Source organism: Asparagus officinalis, chromosome 1 (genome assembly GCF_001876935.1).
Source record: "Asparagus officinalis chromosome 1, Aspof.V1, whole genome shotgun sequence".
Lineage (NCBI taxonomy): Eukaryota > Viridiplantae > Streptophyta > Magnoliopsida > Asparagales > Asparagaceae > Asparagus > Asparagus officinalis.
This window is the reverse complement of record NC_033794.1, coordinates 6,817,359-6,832,520: the sequence shown is the minus strand read 5'-3', so window position 1 is coordinate 6,832,520 and position 15,162 is coordinate 6,817,359. Positions and strand designations below refer to the sequence as shown.

The following is a 15,162-nucleotide window of genomic DNA, read 5'->3' as shown; positions in this document are numbered from 1 at the left end:
TATTTTTACTGTTACGTATTATCGGTTATAATACTACAGACTGTACTGTTTTGCATTTTTAGATAATTTCATGCTAATCTAATTATTTTTTCATGATTATTATTATTTTTAAATTAATTTTTCTAAACCCTAATTAACCGTAGTATATATATATAATATATATATATATATATAGTATATATATATATATATATAGTATATATATATTAGTATATAAATATATATATATATACCCCGTATCTCTCTTCTCTCTCTTTTGGTTTTTTTCATTCTCACACGCTCTCTCTCTTCAGCGTTCTCCTCTTATCTCTCTCTCTCGTTCCCTCCCTCTGTCACCGCCCGATCTTCGACGCCATCATCCCCACAAAGGCACCGCCCCACCCAACTCCAACAGTGAAGCCTCCACTTCACACCTCCTCCCCCAAACCCTTCACCGCCTCACCTCACCCCAGATCCGCAGCCCGACAGCCACCCCTTTCCCAACGCCCTCCGACTCGCTGCACGGCTAAACACCACCTCCACTGCCTCGTCTTCCCTTGCTGACCAAGAACAGTCACAAACCTCCTGCTCCCTCCTCCGTGCCACCCATTCGTGCGTCCAGCCTCAACCAATAGCCCCACGCGCCTGTAGCAGCACACTCCCATCGGTGGAGACGTTTTTCAGCCACCACACCGCGCCTTGCATCCGTTACCAGCTCTAACCCGACCCCCTGCAGCCCTTCTCCGATCTTCCCCCGCGTGTCGTTCGTCCCCACTTCCACCGCCTTCCAGCCCTCCTCTATTCATCTCGACCACCACCAAAATTCACCCACACAGTTAAAACTTACGAATTAGCCGAGCCCACCTCTCTCCGCCTCTGCTTCCCGACGCCTTCACAAACTCCTCCTCCACATACTTCATGCTCTTAACACTCTGGAGGCCTACTTCGGACCATGCCGCACACCGAGCAATACTTGCGGCTCTAAATCCAGACATAGCCGCGCTGCTGAATGCATGCTGAACCCCATCTGTACGCACTTCATTCCGAGTTTCTCGCTTTTGTTTGGCTTGTCGTCTTACTATGACACTTCCTGCCTGATGGGTATCCTTTACCCTGGCGTAAAGAGCTTGCTCGGCCGCAGAGGTTCTGCTTGCCCTTGTCGCCACTTCATCCCGCATAACCCAACACTTAAGTACTAAATGTCTAAGGCGCCCACCCCGCCCACACCCCACCCCACCACCAACAAAAAAAACCCTAACCTTTGGACAATTATCAAAATACACCACGTAAGTCTAAAATATTACAGAAGACCCCTTCATCAAACTTAGGGTGGCCGCGATAGCACCACCTTCACTCTTAGCACTCGCCTCCCTCCAAAACTCTCCCTTTTCAGAGCCTATTCGGGCGCCGCGCCTCAATCACGTCTAACCCGCCTCTCCAAGTCTACGTATCAGCAGATCAGAGCCCACGCCCCACAGCTGCTAGAGCAACCCCCCATCGTTCGTCTACCCATGCCCGAGATCAGACCAGCGGGACCCGCATCAGTTTTCGCGTGAGAAAATTCTTATTAGACTCCTCAAAGTTAAAAGGAGACTTTAGCTGTGCATCGTATGAATATCAGAACTCTGACACAACCACGTGAGGCATAAGATCCTCAAGTGTCTTCGCGCTTTGTCAACTAATTATTTATATCTACTGATGAATTGTCTGTTTTGATTATTTACTGGGAATATATGTGAAATTATTTGGATTACTAGAACTAATAACATAAAGACATGATCAGAGGAAAAATAAAGAACATGGAAAAAGAATAAACATGCGTTAGGACAAGAATATCATTTAGGCATGCCTAAGTCGACCGCCGACCTGACATGTCGACACGCGTGACAGTCGGACACGAAAGTGAAGTGCTACGACCGATCTTTCGAGTCGACGCCTTGTAAGTTAACTCGAAGGGCGGTGAGACCCGGCCGACAAGTTTTACGATTTTATTTTAGGAGTAATGTTGACACTCACCGGTTTGTCGATGATTCCGTATACTCTTGAAGGCGTCTGCTATAACGGGATCACTAGTATTTTCGATTCCCATAGTTGTAACTCATTATGATATTAGGTGTTAATTATTTAGCTAAGCATGCAATGATTTTTGTTTTATGAGCCTAATATTTAGTGTTTAAAGCATTTCAATCCAACGTTCGTGCTAGACAACGAAGATATTGCATGGAAACCGGCACTGTATGCATGTTTTATTGATTCATGATTACATTTTATGTTTCTGTGATATTTTACTGTATTTGACATGTCTTGCTTACGGTATTGCTCCAGTTATTGTGGTTGTTATTTACTGTGATATATGCTGAAATTATTTGATTACCTGGAACTAATAACATAAAACGATGATCAAGAGAAAAAAACAGAAAAAGATAAACATCGTTAGGGAAAGAATATCGTTTGCGGCAGTGCTTCTGAGTGCGACCCCAACCTGACGTAGTTGGACACGCGCTGAGTCAACACGAAAGACGGGAGGCTGTCGCTGTCGTGTGTTGTGATCAGCAGTCTTCGACGTCGACGCCTACAAGATGTTAACTGCCGAAGGGTGGTGAGGCCCGCGCCCGACAAGTCGCTAGGATTTTATGAGAGTAATGTTGACACTTCATGTCGGTAAAACTGATCACGAGTTTTTATCTAGCTAACCGTAGTCATATTGGATATATAGTTGTTGGATAATTTTATGAGTTAGAGTTTGGAAGAATTCGTAGTAACAAGGATGATTGATGAAACCGGACTGTATGCATGTTTTTACTAATCATGGATTACATTGCTGTTGTATGTGATATGTTTCTACTTATTGTGCCATGTTGTAGTGGTTAGAACCATTAGTAGCTTCATGAATTAGTGGGGCCTCGTGCGTCATGAACAAAGCCTAGGTTGGGTTTGGCGCTGTGTGACATTGTGTTAGGTGTGTTGACTGAGTCGCAGAAGGGTTTAAAGTATTTTAGCACCCATACAAAATCCAATTTGCGTCCTGAAAAGATTTGAAGGGCGGTCTTGTAGGACACTAAAAAAAATAAGCGAATAAGAGTAAGATTGAAAGCTCACTACCAAGCGATTGACAAGGCTCCGGTCATCATAATGATCTCATCTCAAGCCAACGAAGCCGCGATCATATTGGGATGAACGTGCATGAAGCAACGAAAAAGTCATTCCGCAGATGAACCTCGTCAAACGGCAGCATTTCACCGCCTCAAAAGCACACTTCTGTTCAGTTGAGATGAATTTCATCCAAGAAACGAAGTTTCATCATTGAAAATACGAAGATTCTTCCAGAAATGAACATCCGAGAAACGAACTTCATTCATTGAGATTCGAAGTTCGTCCAGAAACGAAGTTTTCGTCCAGGAAATAAGTTCGTGCATTGCACAAGACGAAGGTTTTCAGTTGAAGACATGAAGTTCGCCATTGGTCATTATTGCATTGAGACCTCGTACATAAGCCGAACCTCGTAAACTATCACAAAATTTCACGAGGCGTATATTTAAAGCAAGTGTTAATGACTCTAACTTCACCCATTTAAGGAGAGTTCAATAACCTCATTTAAATGCGGGTTAATGACCACTTAACTCCCCTCTTCATAAGGGGAGTTAAAACCCATTAACTCACTATTGAGGTCCTAAAGCCTATAATACATAGGCATTGATCAATATGAAAAGCGGAGGAGATGAGAGGCATAGTCAAAAAGCCTATCTCTCCTCCACTCTCGATGGATCTCATTTAAGGATCATCGGCGCTAATCATTTGGCCTTAGAGTGTTAAAGCCTCATAACAAGATGACAAGCCGTCATTATAATGATGAACCTTCGTCTCAAACAACAAAGCTTATTGTTGGGAATAAGATGCTACAAGCTCGTCATTGGAAATGACGGTTTGAGCTCGTTTATCTGCGACACGAGGTTCGGGAGTTCGATCATCGGAGGTGAAGTTTGTCAATGAAAATAAAGTTGTCGTCAGACTTAGAAGCTCGTCGAGTGAAGACCGAGGCCCTCGTCTGTCAGACTTGAAGCCCTGTAGCTGAAGACGGCAAGTTCATCTAAGGAAAATCACTACGAATTTGCCTTACGCAGTAGACTCATGCTATTCGAAAGACGAAGTCCGTGTAGGTGAATAACGAAGTTCATCAGACAAAGTTAGCTGAAGACAAAGTCGTACAGAAGAAGCTCGCTTAGCTGTAAAGCGATTTTCCTTATAGATGAAATCTGTTGCGTATCGAGGGCTCGTCCATTGACAAACTCCGTGTCAATCAAAGACGAGCCTCGTACGTCCATATGAGATTTTAGTTGTAACGCGCTCTGAAGACTAGTCAGCCACGTTGGGCTATCTCAGAAGCACGTTACGAGATGCCGCTGAATTTGAAGGAAGGGTAGGTTAGCGTCCCTCTACCGTGATTGTAGGCACGTCTGGTTAACGTGCCTTAACCTTATAAATAATACCACCCACACAGGAAACGTTCAGACTTTACCTACACCAGAGATCATACCCCCATAAATCTGAAATTCGAACATTGATTCTAATAGTCTAACAATACAAACCTCATAATTTTGTGTTTTGACGTCGCAACGCCGGAAGGCATTCTCGATCAACACAAGCACCACCAAATCCCACGTAAAAAAAGAAGTCCAATACCCACGTAATCCAGAGAGAGAGGCTGGGAGTGATTTGTAAGGGCGTCGTAACAAGGTGTCGACGAACAGTTTTTTCTTAAAACAACAGAATCAATCAATTTAATTGCCTCACCACCAACACGCCTCTTGATACAAGTCTTTGGGAAACACTACAATTCATCAACAGCCTTCAGCTATTTGTATTGCTTGATGCAGCGACAAAAACCATACACATTAATTATCTGTTAAGGCACTCAATCATAACCATACTTCCACCATATACATAATTTCAATTGTGATTACAATGTACAGCCTCACATATAAGTCTCATACATGTACAACATTTAAAGAAATGGGATGCTAAACTCCAAAATTCCCATCAAAAAACACACAAGAGCTGGTGGCATCAACATATACTTTTATAGTCAGAAGCAGTCTTCAGATGCTTCAGATAGTAAATCAATAGACGACTAGGATCAACTCGATAGAGACTTCTCGGGCTAGTCTTTTAGCTGGAATAAGAATATTGGGTACATATAACTATATAATAAAACCAAAAATTTAATTTACGAATTTATGAAGGAACCACATAATAACTATCAGCATAGATACCTGTTAGAGGCACCCAAAAGCAAATTTTATCGTTTCGACATCCGGCTGATCCTTGACTTACTCTTCTCAATAGGTGGCTTCCAGATAATTTCATCCAATTTGTTGCAAAAGCTCTTGTTGAACTGCAAAGAAATTAAGTGTTACCGCAATGCATGACATACAAAATGTTGAACACTCGCAGTGAACTCACTAAACCGATGCTATGCATTTGCAGCTGAGATGCACAAATTGCCAAAGAGTGAACAAGTTCACATTCCTTGAGAACGGAACCAGAAAAGAACAGCAAAGTACATGAAAATTCACTAAATGCACAATATCACAAAGATTGCAAATTTACTGAACCAGAGGGAAAAGCACTGACCTTAAGACACTCAGTGACATCTCCAGAGACTCTTTGAATTTCGACCATAAATATTGATGGTGCAACTTCAAAAATCTGCATCAATTAGGCAGAAGTTGGAAAAAAATGTAATGTTAAAATGAGTTAACGTTTTAGAAACAAAAAAAAAGGAACTCAGTTAACTAAAATTCGATGGTGGACTCACTTCCAGCATAACAGAAAAATATGTTGTTTTATCTGCTGAAAGGCCTTCCACTCTCATCTGCAGGAAGTTGTCATAAATTTACTAATTAGTTCTCATCAAAGAAAATAATAACTACAATAATAATGATAATAACAGTAACGATAACAACAACGATAATAATTATAGTAATTATTAGTATTATTTAAAAACATTTAAAATTAAAAAAGGCATGCACAGAAAGTCAAAGAACATCAACTGTCAAATTCTTATCAACAAAGCCTAAGAAAGAAGAAAAGTCTTTTTTCCCCCTTTCATGCATTCCTAATATGTACATTTTTCAAAGTAGAATGCAAGTAATTACAAATAGTATAGTGACACACTCCTCAAAAACAGTGTTTCCGCTCCAATGCAAACCAGCTTATGAGAAGTACAATGATGCTACTTCAGAGATTGAGGTATTGGCATACACTAAGAGTTGCCAGAATTCCAATATATACAGGCAAGCACATGGTACATGTATCTCTTTGTCTGGACATATTAAAGTATGCACACAGACGAGTGGTGCTAGATGCATCCCAGGGTTATCACTTAACCATTGCAACTTTTGCGACTTGCATCAACATTCGTTCATTATTAAAGTGGAGGCACAGTTAAATCAACAAGAGTGATAACTCCTACACGTACCTTGTAATTACGAATATGTGTCTTGTATCCCATTGACTGCGCAACAACTTCCATCGTAGACATAATAACTTTTGCTGGTTTGCGTGAAAGAAAGCGAGTTTGATGTTTCACATAATCCTGCAAGGACAATATAAAAGGTGATACTGGGGAGAAAAAAAAGCCAATGCATTGCTTGCAATTGTGAGTTTCCCTTCATGGTAAGCATCCAAACTGCTAATGAAATTCATCAAGATTTCTTAGGTTTCGATAGAGCATGCCAAAAATAAAATGATTGAAGAGCCAGTCCACATTGCTGGTCATGACGTACATGACTTAAAACACACAAAAGTTTAGATTCCATATTCATTTTGTTCTAGAAGTACATAGGTAAGTTCAAGAAACATGTTTTTGGATGTTCTAGAAGCTGCAAATCAGCATAACACAAGAATTTTCAATACAATTTAAAGGAATTTACTGGCGTCTTCCAAAGCCTTGGCATAAAAGCTAATGACAAGATTCATATTGCATTATTTTGCAGTATGACGCTGATTCGCTCTTATTATAATTCCATGTATAACTAATTAACATATTGGATTTTTGAGAAATTATTAAGTACTGATATTCATGGCAATTTAAAGATCTGATGGAATCAAGGCCCTAAGCTAAAGAGCATTATTAGTTTTAGTATTTGAGGGTGGGGTGTAATTTTCTTTCTTTCTTTTCCTTTTTTTTTGGTTCGTTGTTGTTTTTTTTTTTTTTTTTTTTTTTTTGGGGGGGGGGGGGGGGGGTTTTAATTTGGTAATTTATTAGTAGGAGATATTCTTGTGAAAAGACAGCTAACAATCACAAAATTGCTTACTTCTCTTCGGTCAAACAGTGATGAAAGGTTCAGTCCTTGGGATAAAATAATAAGATCAAATGCGTTAAGAATAAGGGGGCGTGATTCCACTGTTTGAAGTTGTTCGGTAGCATTATCATCCTGCAATTCATAAAGTTACGGAGAGTTATTTACAGACCAAGTGATGAGTCAATAATTATTATATAAAATAATAGTACATAAATACCTGCATGCATACATATAGTTGGACTCAAGTTTCTTCCAAAAAATCAAATTTTCTAATGGCAAAAGGGTAAGAAAGTAGTCTTACCTCGGAATCATTAAAGACAGCATATACATCATCAAGGTTAACATCCTCATTTTCAAAATGTCTGGCAGGTGTATAGTTCCTCCTAAACCACTCATCACTTTTGATTTCTTCCATTCGGATACGCTGTTAAATGACAGAAATATCAATAGCAGAATCATAAACAATAGAAAGGAAGTTTAGTCCGTTTATTCATTCATTATATCAGTAATAATATAGATGCCTTTAAAGTACATATGGACATGCATAAATTCATGTAATGTCAGTTAAAGTTCTCCTTTCCTGTCATTGGTCAGTGTTACCCTACATACCCTATATGTATCACGGTCACCATATAGACAGCAACTCAATCCTGAGCAGATATCATAGCTTGAGTACTTGCCCACTGGGCAGCAGCCAATTACAAATCAGCATCCATATCAATACAAACATTAGAAGACAATCTAACTTGGTTATGGATGATTTACATACATCACACAACCAAACTTTTGGCCACCAAGTTGGTAAGCTAGTATGATATTGTAAGGGAAGCATGCAGGAGCATTCGGGATGGAACTCCAGAGGATAAAAAAAACAATTAAAAAAAAACCCCCAACAGCTAGTAACTTACTCTGCAATGTGGCAAAGTGAAGTAGGAATAGTCATAATCATACCGCTACATGGGCAACTAGGATCCAGGAGAAGGAATGAGATAGATGAAGCAATACCAGACGTCGTGTTAAACATATGTTGCAGGATGATGATGGAGATGCACCATGTAGGAAAAGTATCTAATACTTGGTCACTCCAATACTTGATAGATATGTGTCCAATTTTCTACTTTTTTCATTTTTTATGCATATTCTAAATTTTCAATGTCTTACATGTATCACATGTATAATTTTACGGTTTCATATTCATCTAATTATATCTTGTTCTACCCGTATGGTGCATCGTGTATTTATGTATTTATGTTATATATGTTTAGTATGAATATTTTTATACATAAATTTTTAATATATGTGCTGAATTCATCTTCTGGATCTTAAAATTTTGTCTGCATCATCATGTTTATACTCCATGCTTTAATGTTCTTTGCACTATGAAATAACAAACTAGATTTATTGTCTTTCATGAAAAACACTAATTTTTATATGGATCCTTTATGGCAACCACCAATTACTAATGTATTTATCACACATGCAAAAGGTCCCCAATCTTTTGCGCTCTCATTCCAATTTCATACCTGCCATTTACATATTGATCAAGCACACATACTAGAGGAGTACCATCATCGATTAGGAAGGATATTTTTTAATTTGATAAAGGGATGTGCTCCATAAGTATCACTTTTATAAATGTTGAACACAGTTCATGCAATCTTCCAGGGTCAGATAGGTTTAACAGATGCCAAAAAATCAACTAATGGAAAACCACGATAAATGTTATAATCATCCAAATAACCTTACTGAAGGATTAGTCTGGCTCAGTGATGCTTGTTTGCACATGGTTCTATTAGGTGTTGCAAAAATACATTTATGGCATCTACCTATTTCTATCAGAAGAAGGAAAAACAATATGTGCTCTTAAAATTGCAACAATGAAAAAATCAGCTGGACAATAGCAGAACATGTAAACCAACTTCAGTTAACAATACACATGTAATTCCGAGAAAAAGCTTTCAATAGCCAAACTTACGTAAGAGGTTAAATATAAACTTACAGAATCAGGACAAGGATCCAAAATTCGCTGAATTAGGGATTTTGCTCCGAGTGAAAACCATGATGGAAAAGAAAATTCTGCTTTCTCAATCTAATGGAATTTCCCAGAAAACAAATCAAATTTAGAATCTGTTTCAAAAATATAAAATTTAATGAATTTATTCCTAATGAGAATGCATATAAAAAAGACAGGAAGGATTGGATGAGTTTATCATAAATAACTGCAACTTACCATAAATCACACAAACTTGCAATAAAAACACAATTAAACTTTTTTTAAAATGATAAATGAAATACCTTGCTGTATAGGGTACCCAAATCAACGTCGTCAAATGGGAGATATCCTGCCATTAAAACGTAGAGAATGATACCACATGACCAGATATCTGCAATGGCACCATCATAACCCTTATGACTGAGCACCTGGTGCAGGATATGCATTTATGAGGCTATATCATGTGCATTAGCCAGAAGGAAAAGACAAGGGTGAAATAACTAAGAGAAACACAACAAGTTTTTTTATGCAAACAAAAACTAGCAGTGACTCAGATCTGAGGAACAATTCAGCTTTAGATAGTTGAACAGAGGCTTCAGTTAGCAATTATTCACTAGTATACTATGCTAGTTAAATAAAAAAAAGAAACTCAGAGAACTTAATATCCGTGAAGCGAGGTATAATTTGGAAAATGAAAAAAACAATCATCTAATTGCAAAAATGATTTGTAATACCATAACATGGCTTCTTGATGCCAAAATGATTTAAAATATCAGTCTGTTCAACAGCTAACTAGAAATTTTCCATTGAGTACCTCTGGTGCGACATAATTTGGAGTCCCACAAGTAGTTCGGAGAAGCCTAACACCCTGTAAGGCAATAAATAAAGCAAGGCATTGCGTTAGTAAGGAAACATTTATAAAACAAAATCTAATTAGGACATAAAGGTTGGAATATTACTTGCGCTGGCAGCGCACTGAGGCCGAAGTCTGAAATTTTGAGATTTCCTTGTGAATCAAGGAGAAGGTTTTCAGGCTGTGCATGGTAGAAGAAAATGTTAAAGAACTTAAATGCAATCAAATGCAGGATGGTATTCAAAATTTCAATGCATGGAAGACCTTCAAATCTCGATGGTAAACACCCTTGGTGTGACAATATTCCACTCCGTCAATGAGCTGTTGAAAGTATCTTCGTGAATCAGTTTCACTAAGTTTTCCATGTTTAACCTGTCAGGATATTATTTATGTCACCAAACTTGGAACAGAAAGGAACATTGTGAGGAGGCTACTATTTATTCCATTCAATTTGACTTTCCATAGTGAATATCCAAATACTACGGAAGTTTATGCAGAAACCAGTTCATGTTGGCCTATTAAGTGGATTATCAACAAGGAACTGGTTCTTTAAGAGATTTGCACTAAGATTATTGGGAAACTTTTCCTCATACACCAGTTTATGAAGCAATAACAGCTCTGACAGCACAAAATGCAACCTAATTTCCGTGGACCCATGAGTCAGTTAACTCAGCACTATTTTAGGTGTTACTTCAAGCATATGGAGTCTAATCCTCCAAAATACAAAGAAAGGATCCACGAAAAATTGTTGAGCTTAAAGAACAAAAATTAAGAAGAAATTGTAGCTGTGTTCACTGTGACTTTGACCTTCCTCTTTGTTCTTAGAACCATTATCTATCGTGTACTATTGTTTACGTCAAATTCTATACTAAGTTATTTTTCGGGTTAATTTCACAAAACACACCTGAACTATTTCAGGAGGGGGCCGGGGGGGAGTTTACACATAACCCCTCGAACTTTGTTTATCTTACATATCCCATAAACTACGGGATGTCTCACAAAAACCCCTGAACTTTAGCTTATCTCACCTAATCCCCATGCCTGTAATTTACAGATAACTAAAATTTTCTTCAGAGGAAGAAAAACTCAAACTTTAGGGCAAGGAGTAGGGGTGCTAAACCGTATCCGTATATGAGGAAATATCCGTAATCATATCCGTTAGGATACGGATATGGTTACTCAAATCTATAACCAATAGGATATGGTTACGGATATCATTTTGTAGTGAAATATCCGTATCCGTATCCAAAATATCCGAATACATATTAGTCATATTGTCACAATGGTTTGAATCTTTAGATTATGGATTTGAGGTTAATTTTGACGTTTTAGATATCTAATCTTAACTTTTCAGATATAATGAACATATTAATGAACCCTTTTATATCATATCAACTATATTTTTTTCAACATTATCTCGTTTTCTCATATCCGTCTTATATCCGCATGTATATCCATATCCGTATTCGATTTTAGCGGATATGGATATGAATTTTCCTTACTAAGGTATACATGTATCTGTATTCATATCCAAAATGAGTAAGCAAATATGGATATGATAAGCATCATATCAGAGTCGTATCCGGACCAAATGCACCCCTAGGAAGGAGTATGTTGCTTATAAATGACAGGTGACAAAGTTTGGGGTTTTTTTTTACTGGTAGACATTTTAGTTATTTGCAAATTACAGGCAAGGGGTTAGGTGAGATAAACAAAAGTTTTTTTTACTGGTAGACATTTTAGTTATTTGCAAATTACAGGCAAGGGGTTAGGTGAGATAAACAAAAGTTGAGACAACCCACAGCTCCCCGCGTGCATTGCAAATTACAGGCAAGGGGTTAGGTGAGATAAACAAAAGTTGAGACAACCCACAGCTCCCCGCGTGCACGCGGGGGTGTTGGGGGGTGTCGGGTTATGTGAGATAAATAAAATCCAAGGGGTTTATGTGCAACACCCCCCAAAGTTGAAGGGGATTTTGTGAAATCAACCCTTATTTTTCATTTTGGTGCTTCCAGTCCTACATATGATAACATCTGGATGTGACTCTCTTATATGATGTCCCTGGACTAAAATATCTTATATACATTTACCTCCTACCTACTTTAAAAAAAAAGAAAAAGGATACAAAATCAAGAATGGCAAGCATCAAATAAAAAAATAACACAATTGCAGAGCTGATAAAAATAGTAAGATAATGAAGCCTCACAATTTTATCGAACAATTCTCCGCCCGTAATGAATTCCAATATTATGTATATCTTCGTTCGGCTCGCCAACACCTGCACAAACGACACAAACACACAAACCACATTAGTTTCAACATATCGAGAACATCAAATTTCCAAAAGGAACCAAATTCAATCAAAATACAAACCTCGTGCAGACGAACGACGTGCGGGTGCCTCACAAGCTTCATTATAGAAATTTCCCTCTTAATCTGCCCAAAAAAGAAGCAAAAAATCCAACTTTTTTTTTTCAAAATTCAGAATGCTCGATTAATCAAAATAGAGACTTTGACAGGTTCGAACCTGGTCGACCATCTTATGCTTGATGATGGTAGCTCGATCGAGCACCTTCATGGCGACGCTCTCCCCAGTCTCCGTGTTCTGCGCGAACTTCACCTTCGCAAAAGTCCCCTCTCCGATCGTACGGCCGACTTCATACTTGCCGACTTTTCGAGCCACCATCGTTCTCTGCTTCTCGATTTTAGTTGTTTTTTAGGGTTTTAAGAAGAAAAAAGCGCCATTTTTAAGCTCCGAAAACAGTGGGATTTTTATTTAATTTTATTTAATTTTTTTTTTCCTTTTCCCCCTTCAGATGCTGTCGTGAAAAGGAAAGTGGGCATCGCTTTCTTCGCACTGCAAGAAGAAATGGATAAAGAAATAAATACTGGGTGCTGCTTCGGCAGAAAATTGGGGGGGTGGGACACGTGGAGATCTGGGATTGGAGGAGGGTGGCCGTTCAGACAAGTACCGGGAACCGGTGGGCTGGGGCCCAGAGGGAGGTGATGGACGGGAAAGGCGTATGGTTTGTTGTGGTTTGGATGTTTTTCGTGCTTGGAAGTACAAAAGAATTGGACATGAAAGACAGGTAAGATGCATCATCTTTTCCTAAAAAATGTAAGGGCGATGTTAGTTGCTTGTAAAATTCATATTATATTACTTTGTATTATGATTAAGAAAATAATACTGTGGTCTTAGAAACTCACAATTTCTCATAGTGATTAGTAGAGGAGTTTCACATTTTCTCATAGTTAATCCTCAATTGTACAAATACTCATTTACTTTTTTTTTTACTTCCTTCGTATGCGATTTTAACCGAAACATCATACGGATACCAGGAGGAAATTAGCTATTGCATGTCTTGACAGAAATCCTTTTTTTTTACGTGGTAACTTCTCCATGATTATTCAAACCATGCGCATCAACCCCACGGGCGTGGTTAAGGGGCACCACCCAACACACGACCTCAAAATATTATAGTAAATTAATTTCCCGCGGATGCTCCCTAAAAAAGTTGAACATGAGACTTTGTTGTACTACTCACATGCAGCTTCTAACGCAGTGGGATCCTTTGGGTGTCTAGCATGAGTCTTGAATCGGCAAAAAAAAAAACAGAATTATATGTGAACCAGTTAAAAGTTAGTGAAAATAGAATTAAATAAGCCGCAATCAATAATTTTAAGATTGGCATTGCGATACACGGCCGCTCCTTTTACATATGATTTTATATAAATAATCTTCTATTTGATTTTCCTTTTACAATATTCGCCTGAGATTGGTGGGTCCCATTCCATCAAGCCTAATCATTCGCATCCGATTCCTTGTAAAAATGTGATAAGATACGTATAAATAAGGTGGTGCATAGGCCTGTCCATCCGGGCCGGGCCGGGCAAAACCGGAGTCCGGACCCGGACCCGGGTACCCCGGGTCGGGTCCGGGCCCGGGGCCGGGTTCCGGGCCGGTCCGGGTTTTTTTTTTTAATTTTTTTTTCCAAATTTTTAAATTTTATTTAAGTTTTAAATTATAAAAAAAAACAAAAAAATAATAGTAAAATAATAATTTTATTAATCACTTAAAATAACATAAATTACAAATAAAAAATTATAAAAAATTTTTTTTTATTAATAATTAATAAATCATTTATAAATTACAAGTATAAATTTATTTTGGAATTCATCGCATCACAATAGATAAGTACATCCCACCTAGGTTTTTTTAAATTTCTTTTCTTTTTTTTTATAAAAAAATGCTAAAAAATAGTTTAATATTATTATATTTTATATAATTATGTATTAGTATATACTTCTAAATTATTATGTAACTATATATTATATATACCTATATTATATGTAAATATATTGTATATATTTATAAGTTATAATTTAAGAGAGGGAGAGAATCGCATAAGTAACCCTGTAGCCGTTGCTCGTTGGGCCAATGGGGAAGTAACCATTGTAATATACTATACTTATATACTAAGAGAGAGAGTATACACACACACATATATAAAAGAGTATACTTATATAATAGGGAGTATACATATATAAGAGAGAATATACTTATATATACATATATACTAAGAGAGAGAGAGAGTATATTAGTATATATATATGTATATACACATATATTATACATATATAAGAGAGTGTATACTAATATATACTTATATAAGAGAGAGTATACATATATAAGAGAGAGTATACTTATATATACATATATACTAAGAGAGAGAGTATATATATACATACATACATACATTATACATATATAAAAGAGAGTATTCTTATATATATATATATATATACTTATATAAGAGAAAGTATACTTATATATACTTATACATATATATACTTATATAAGAGAGAGTATACTTATATATACTTATACATATATATACTTATATAAGAGAGAGTATACTTATATATACTTATACATATATATACTTACATAAGAGAGAGTATACTTATATATACTTATATACTAAGAGAGAGTATATATATACACACACATATGACATATTATACATATATAG

At 37.3% G+C, this 15,162-nt stretch overlaps 1 protein-coding gene across 1 annotated transcript; it reads right to left on the bottom strand.

The window, feature by feature from the left end:
* Window positions 4,876-12,988, bottom strand: LOC109847604 (CBL-interacting protein kinase 8). Its single transcript, XM_020416837.1, has 15 exons — window positions 12,657-12,988; window positions 12,503-12,565; window positions 12,336-12,407; window positions 10,394-10,501; window positions 10,236-10,310; window positions 10,091-10,144; window positions 9,579-9,704; window positions 9,283-9,372; window positions 7,585-7,707; window positions 7,296-7,415; window positions 6,458-6,574; window positions 5,795-5,851; window positions 5,611-5,685; window positions 5,250-5,371; window positions 4,876-5,149 (listed from the first exon to the last, which is right to left on the bottom strand). Exons 1-14 carry the CDS (start codon window positions 12,813-12,815, stop codon window positions 5,276-5,278), a joined length of 1,335 nt encoding a protein of 444 aa, XP_020272426.1. The 5' UTR covers window positions 12,816-12,988; the 3' UTR covers window positions 4,876-5,149; window positions 5,250-5,275.

What these genes read in the sequence shown, in the direction of transcription:
- LOC109847604 (XM_020416837.1), bottom strand. Translation starts at nt 12,815, where the DNA reads ATGGTGGCTCGAAAAGTCGGCAAGTATGAAGTCGGCCGTACGATCGGA. An exon ending in TGGATCCTTGTCCTGATTCT is followed by an intron (nt 7,708 to 9,282) that starts GTAAGTTTATAT and finishes GTCATTTAACAG; the next exon opens with CGTATCCGAATGGAAGAAAT. An exon ending in CACTGTTTGACCGAAGAGAA is followed by an intron (nt 6,575 to 7,295) that starts GTAAGCAATTTT and finishes TTGTCCTTGCAG; the next exon opens with GATTATGTGAAACATCAAAC.